General features: G+C 47.0%; 1 protein-coding gene across 1 annotated transcript; it reads left to right on the top strand.

Annotated features, from left to right (window-relative positions):
- Positions 1-2,276: 2,276 nt before the first annotated feature.
- UCRPA7_7342 (putative glycoside hydrolase family 3 protein) lies at positions 2,277-5,567 on the top strand (the record flags this gene model as incomplete). The annotated part of the gene is made up of 7 exons (XM_007919874.1): positions 2,277-2,463; positions 2,523-2,588; positions 3,077-3,189; positions 3,252-3,391; positions 3,447-3,550; positions 3,634-3,722; positions 3,780-5,567. 7 exons carry the CDS (start codon positions 2,277-2,279, stop codon positions 5,565-5,567), a joined length of 2,487 nt encoding a protein of 828 aa, XP_007918065.1.
- Positions 5,568-7,976: the final 2,409 nt, after the last annotated feature.

Below are 7,976 nucleotides of genomic sequence, written 5' to 3'. Positions count from 1 at the left end.
GCACCTTATGAAACTTTAGTCGCCTTTCTCCACATGTTCGCCAATTAATCTTTCGTGTACATACCATCGCCAAGTGAGGTGACTGTCGGTGAACGCACCCCCCAATAATGGGCCTGCAACATTGGAAATACCAAGCATAGAGCCTACCATGCCGGCATATATTGGACGGCGATGAAGGGGAACAGAGTTTGCGATGATCAACATTGTTCCCGAGAAGATCCCTGCGGAGCCGATGCCCGCGATAGCCCGACCAACGATCAACGTTGTAGAATTAGGAGCAACAGCACAGAGTAACGAACCAAGTTCGAAGATCCCCATGACTATCAAAAACACAAGCTTCACCGAATATCGTGCGTAGATCTTCCCGAAAAGTAGCTGGAAGCTGCAAGAGGTAAGTAAATAGGCCGAGCCATACCTGTCCCACTTGCGTTAGTTTTTCGCCAATACTCCCGGGTCTTGGGTAATCATTCACCATCCGACATCGTTGAGTGCATGAAAGTGATCGGTAATGCGAGGTATTGCCGTGGCAAGGATGGTGTTATCCTCAGATAAGGTCAGTGTCAGGCAAAAGTCAAGGTTCTCGATCTAATTCACTAGACCAAAACACAAAACCGCAAGGCATAATGCAATAGTGATGAGGATTAATTTCCAAGTACTTGGGTATTCGTGATGTACTTCGTCGGTTTCGTCTGTACTGGTCTCTGGTGACTGATCACCATCCGCGTTCCCGTGGGCTGCTTTTTCAAGCGGTGGATTGTCACGAGCTGTTTCGAACACTCCAGCATCTAGGGTCATATTCTCTGAAAGAATCTGAAATTATTAAACTCTTTGCGTAGGTAGCCAGGGATGTCTTGAATGATGTATGATAATTCGTCCTCGATCAGGATGCAATGCAGGAACTAGATTATGGCTGAGTCGACAGTGATGAGGGTTGAAGCTCAGGACTGTATGTCCAGCACAAATCTAGGGCCACCCAAGTTAAATACACCAGCATCTCTATCAAGACACTCTGCTAATATCGTTTCCGGTTCATTTCGCAATCACGGGAAATCCCTACAAGACATGTATGTTTACGAGCTTACGAACGATCCAATAGGCTGCTGCTAATCGACCATAGACCCACCTTTTTGTTCACTGGAAACTCCTAGGACTAACTAAAGGTAAAAATTACGACTTGAAAAACGTCAAACCGTTTCAAAAGATCGAGCATTGCCATGCCTTTTCGGGTTGCTGGGCTGTGAAATGGTCTGTCGGGTGTTTCTGTTGAAGATTTACTCATGGCAACAAATGACAGAAGAGGTGATTACAATTTTGGTGTTGCCATTGAAGAGAGCGCCAATCTTCCTAGATGACCCTCGACTACCTTGGTCTGTAGGATGAGACTGAATCCTGTGAGAACAGTTGATACATTTTAGTGTCCTCATACTTTCAAGGTCGATGGTATATGTTATTCTCCTCGTCGGTAGTCATCGCTCCAAAGGACTTCATCACTTTAGGCTTCCCAATGCTAAGAGCATATTAATGCACGCATCAATCCATATGGAATGGGGGGAATGTTCTTGCTATCAGTTTACCAAGGGTAGATTAAGATATCTAGATGCTATCCTTAATTTCGACGCACATCGCTATCAGATATCCCCCACAGACTGGAGATATCTACAACCCCCACGAAGGTACTCCAGTTTTGGCCCCCACCAACTGCAACCATGATTCCAAGCGGGGCATACCATGTGAGTACCTAATTGAACCAAAGCAAAGAAAGTTGTCCTCTTTGGCTGCACTGGATCTATAGACAAAACTGGTAACAAACTTGGGACTTGCCATAACTACTTCTCTTTCATTTGAGTCTAAAAGCTCTATATTCAGCAAAAGGGAATGAGATGTTGAATTGTTAGAACTGAGATCACAATATGGGCTCAAATGTTTCGGCGGTGCAGATCGACAAAACCCCCGCCTCCTTCGGGTTGACTAGTCCCGGCGGATGTCCGCTATCACCTACCAGAATAGCCGTTCCGAACGTTCGGCAGGAAGCTGGTCAACCTAATCAAGATCCACCCAGACCCATGTCCACGGGTTTGACCGCTTACCTGGAGAGGGGAATCCGGATCTGAAACTTGAAGTTCCTCTGGCATGCTCTGCGATGCGAAGCTTCAGTCCGTTAAATGGGGCTATTAAAAGAAGTGACTCCCCGGCCACTGGCCGTGGTAAGAACAGCCAGAACGGCACCAAGCAGAGCATCGGTCGTTGTGCGACAATTTCGCTCAGTCTCGTTCATTATGATGTGGTGTATCTCAATTTGGCTTGCCGTGTGCCTGCTGTCCCGAGCGAGCCTCGGCGACTATAAGCCTCGTACAACAATAAGCCCAGTACGGGTCGAGAAGGCCAATTCAATTGAGACTACGATTGTCGAAAAGGATCAATTTATAGATGCCCTAGTGACAAACATGACTGTTCCAGATCTCGGTGAGTTGCCTTGACCAAACTTGATTCCATTTTGGTATTTGTGCTGATGATTCCCTCAGTCATGCAACTGCACCTCATGTTTGCTGGCGACATTGTGGGAATGGACGGCGACAATACACTTTATGGTGAGCCTTTTCCGAAGCTATAGTAGAAACATGTCTCACAGGGAAAGATTACACCATGCGTCTAAATCCAGACTCGCCTATAGGCGTAATGCATGACTGGTAGGCTCCTAGGTCTGATGAGGCGGTTAGTATGACTAACATATCGCAAGGTATCCGCTGAATAAATCACACTATAACTCTGTCCAGGAGCTGAATCTGCAGAAGTCCCGCCTCAAAGTCCCATTTATGCACTCAGGGGAATGTCTTCACGGTGTTGGCTCTTTCAAACAGTCCAACTTTCCCCAGAGTATAGGTCTATCTGCAAGCTTTGATACTGATCTTATTTACCGTGTTGGTCGGGCGATCGGGACTGAAGCCAGATCCATTGGCGTGCACGCATGCCTATCGCCAGTGCTCGACATCGGACAAGATCCGCGATGGGGAAGAATGCAAGGTAAGGCATCTGATTTCGCATTCTATGGCTCTTATATGACTAATCTGAGCCATAGAGGCTTGGGGAGAGGACAAAGTCCTCACTTCGCACATGGGAGTAGCGTATGCCTCAGGACTCTCAAAGAACAGCTCCTGGTCTGCACCAGACGCAGTCGTCCCTGTCATGAAAGTATGTAGATAGATGCCGGCCCGCATTCAGAGGCTTTTATGCTGATCCACGATACATTGTAGCATTTTGCGGCTCACGGTGCACCCCAGTCAGGACGAAATGCTGCTCCATTTATGGGGCATGGCAACCGCCAGATACTTCAGGACCTCTTGACGCCGTTTAAGGCTGCAGTGCAGCTGGGTGGAGTGCGAGGAGTTATGATGTGAGAATTCTACTAAGCCTGCATATGCTATGGGGCTAATGGATATGCCTTCTAGGGCTTACAATGAGCTTGATGACATTCCTGCCTCAGTGCAGCCAATGCTATATGACGCTCTAGAAGAATGGGGCTATGATGGATTTATCATGGCAGACGATACAGGTACGGACTATTTGCCAAATAGCCACTCCATTGCTTATGTTTGGCGGTAGGGATGCTTGAACTACAAACTATACACCGCGTAGCCGACTCACCTGCAGATGCTATAAAGCAATGGTTCAACGCTGGTGGCATGCTTCAATTCTATGACTATCCTCTCGAGGTATTCCTGAATGTGCGTTCCAAGTACTGTTGTGCACACTGACATATTTGTCGCTAATACCATCATTAGTCAACCATCGACCTAGTTTCAAATGGATCTGTGGAACTGACAACACTTCAATCTCATGTCAAGAAGATGCTTGGTGTCAAATGGGATTTAGGCTTGTTCCAAGACCCTTATATTCATGAGAGCGTTGACCCTAAAGAAATCGCTGAAGGCCATAATGACCTTACTCTCGAAGCAGCACAAAAGAGCATCGTCCTTCTTGAGAACAAGAACTCGACACTACCGCTCCAGCCATCCGAGCAGAATATCAGTAGAGTTGCACTCATTGGTCCATTCACAGATACCCTCAATTATGGAGATTACTCTGGCTCTTGGGGCCAATACCCTGCGGATGCTGCCAAGACCCTCCGTCAGGGGTTGTTTGGGTATACTAAGAACACTGATGTTGAAGTCGTCTCCAGCTGGGGTGCCAATACTTGGGAGTACAACTCACAGTATGTTATCCCGTCTTATCTTCTATCGACGCCCAACGGAACAATCGGGGGTCTTGAGGCCACTTACTTTGCAAATCCGAACTTCACTTTGCCCATTGTGCAAGTTGTCGAAACGCCAGCTCTGGACTGGGGCATGTATCCACCTCCAGGGCTTCCATCAAACAACTTCAGTGCAATCTGGGAAGGACAACTTGAGTCGCCAGTAGATACCAAGATTGATGTGGATGGGTGGATAGGACTTGCCGTCAGTCCAAACACCACGGCAAAGCTATTCATCGACGACGAGCTCATTGTGGCGCATGGATTTCCCGATTCTGGAACTGTTCTTGGCAATATCATGCAGTATTCATATATTAAAGCCAATAGTACGCTTGCACCCGCGGGCTCTATGCCTTTCACCTTCACAAAAGGGGCAAAGTATAAGATCCGGATCGAGTATCAGGCTTTCACTCTATACAAGCGCATTGAGAATGTAGTTGCACTCAACTCACAGCTGATACTCTTCTGGAACCTCGTCAGCCGTCAAGGAGATGCCGTGGCGCAGGCCGTCCGAATCGCGAACTCTTCGGACGTTATCGTTCTTGCAGTTGGCGCAGCGTGGAACAGCGACGCGGAAAGCGGTGATCGTGCAACCCTGGGGTTGCCCCCGAGCCAGGATATTCTAGCTCAGGAGATTTACAAGCTGGGCAAACCAGTCGTGCTTGTTCTCCAAGGAGGCCGTCCCTTTGGCATCGACTACTATAATCAGAGTGCTGCAGCGCTGAGCGCGTTCTTTCCTGGCCAGTCAGGCGGTCAGGCTATCGCCGATGTTCTATTCGGAAAAGTCAATCCTGGAGGCCGCATGCCGGTCACCATTCCTCGACATGTTGGCCAGATCCCGGTATACTATAATTACAAGTCTTTTGCTCATAAGAAGGACTATCTTGATACCGACTCGTCACCCGCGTATTGGTTTGGCTGGGGTTTGTCATACACCACCTTTGACGTCAGTGGATTTTCTGCCACAATTTCCGGCCGAGTCCAGTCAGACTTCACTTCCGGAGATATCATCACATTCGCTGCCAACGTGAAGAACAATGGCACTATCGATGGGAGCTACGTCGCCCAAGTGTATCTACTCGGGCGGGTCTCGTCCATTGTACAGCCGGTCAAGCAGCTCGTGGCTTTCCAGCGGGTCTATGTTGATGCTGGAAAAGAGGCCAAAGTTTTGATGGAGCTCGATGTTGATAGATATCTTACCATCTTGAACAGAAAGAATGAGTGGGAGCTGGAGAAAGGAACATACACATTCGCATTACTCACCCATGGCGGTGATACCGCTGATACGAGCATGAACATCCCATTGCGTTGCGTGTAGATAACAGTAAATAATACCCTTTACTTTATGTATAAGATGCGGAAGGTTTGAAATGGCTGTTGTATTCAACGATCATGATGAATAAAAATGCTTCCATTTCCAATGCTTTTGCCTCTTTGTTGTTGCTTGTTGGTTAACGAGCGAGATATATTCCAGAAAGTCCGTCGGTAGAATTGATACCCACCTTATATGCAGAGCAAGAGATATAATTCGAGGTCTCTGGTAAGCCTTGACGTTTAGCCACTCCATATGATTATCTAGAGAGCACAGTTGTTGACATTATATAAATCCATCTGTGAATAATCACGTAATATATCATATAGAAAACTCGGATTTATGACTGCGCGTTAGCTTGGGCTGGCTGACCTTGGAGCTGATACTGGATGCAAAGCTCGTGGCAAACGCGCGGCGCATATCTATCGCCTCGGGAGAATACGCTAATCTCAAGTGTTTACAAATTGACGATGAGGATGGCCATTGCGACAATCGCGCAAACTCCACTAGATTACCCTGGAAGAGGAGTACATCACCAAAGAACGGAGATCGGCTAGAACTCTTTAGACATATCGCGGCCCAGTATCGGTGACGGAATCGAAGATAGATGCCCCCCTTTTCCCAGCCTTAGTGTGACGTGATGCGGATTGAGATATACCCGCCGTGATAGGACGACTCGAATATCACAAAAAAAGATGATTTAAGAGAATTGTTCTCCAAAGATTCAAACTATTAACAAGTTTATGGTGCAATCTTTGTATCAATACGTAAGTGGGGCAGGTCCAGCCAGATAGCTGCAGAGGGTTTTCCACTTACTGGTAGCCAATAATCAGTTAACCTTTATTCAACTCTCAATAGTCTGTACATATACAGAGATCTTTCCCGGCTTATTATTCTAGGGACTCTATCCTAGTTTTCAGCCCTCCACAGAAATCACGTTAAGGAACCGAAATGTTGTTTCGCAATCTCTCTATCCTTGGCTTGGTAGCGCTGGGATATGACTCGTCAGTCACCAAACTTGGCGATCTTACCTATTATGTTCCCCAGAAGTTAGAGGTACAATCAATTTCACATCTTACACATGCATAAGTCGTAGTCCCAGCTGCTAATGAGTTGAAGCTGGAGCATAACTTCAGTTATTCATGTTCTTAACTATGTACGCTCTAAGACTGATCTAGAACTGGAACTCATAGTCTAGTGGGATCAGACCTGTGTTCCTCATTGTCGTGATTAGGTTTTGTCTATGGTCAATGTAGTGGCTCGATGTCTTGGGAATATATGAAGGGTATGCTGCAACGATCTGTTGAACAGTCGACCATGAGAACTCGTTCCAATCATAAGTGTAGTTATTCCCAGTCCATTGTGTCGCATTGACAGTATGATAAAGAAGAGGACGCGAATAAGGATCCTTAGAGGCTTGAATCGAGGTGACTATGGTGCCATTGGGAGCAGTCATAGCTGCGGTACCCACAGCGGCAGCTTTTGAACTTCTTACTCGGCGGGCTGGCAGGCTGGCAGCAATACTAATGTCCATCACTGCATGGAGAGAAGCAGTTCATGGCGAAAATAAGGTTCAAGTGATTCGCATTAAAGAACTTACTTTTGTCCTGCACATCTAACAATCTCATGTTAAACAAATTCTTTACCGTAATTGACGACCACATCTTCTAACGACTGCTAAATTGAGAGCTTTAATACTGATACTGGGTTTGAAAATCGAAATAGAATGCTACGGCTAATCGTAAATACCATATCAGTGAAACTCATTGCACAACTGATTCTTCTGTGGCTTGGCTACTGAACATGGTAGATTTGGAGGGTCAATGGCACTGCTAGGCTTCATTGGAACTTGGTCACAGCCTCACCTCTCGGACCATTCCAACCATGACGACGACGCCTATAATGCAACGCAGCATATGTACGAATTTCAGATGACTAGCTTACAGGAGAAGATCTTCCATTTGCTAGATAGCCCATTCGTCACATGTAAACTACCCCACCGATGAGGTGTACAAAGCAACAGCCCCACCTGCTAGCACTTTTCCAATGTTTGGACACCACAATCTGTCAAGGAGTGGGACGGTTGCTTCATACCTAGGTACGCCTCCTTGCCCACTCTAGTTGGGTAGTACCTAGGTGCTTGCGAGATGGCACCAAAGTGGAGAAAGTCCCTGTACACCTGCAGTAGTACACACCCCACACTCCATACCCCACACCCCGCCTAACGCTAGTGCCTAGCTACTCAAGGGGTGAAGCATGTAGGTATGTCTTCCGTTGCAAATCATATTCGTTGCAGGTCGTCAAAAGTAGACACGCACTTGGCGTCTCTTATGCATTTGATCCCATCAACCCATTTCGCGAAGCCTGTCCGCACAGGACGACCACCAGTCAAGGAGACCTTCCATTTGCATCATT

The sequence above is a fragment of the Phaeoacremonium minimum genome (genome assembly GCF_000392275.1).
Source record: "Phaeoacremonium minimum UCRPA7 unplaced genomic scaffold PA7_03_scaffold_518, whole genome shotgun sequence".
In the NCBI taxonomy this organism is placed as follows: Eukaryota; Fungi; Ascomycota; class Sordariomycetes; order Togniniales; family Togniniaceae; genus Phaeoacremonium; species Phaeoacremonium minimum.
The sequence above is the reverse complement of the archived record's forward strand: the minus strand, read 5'-3'. Positions and strand labels throughout refer to the sequence as shown.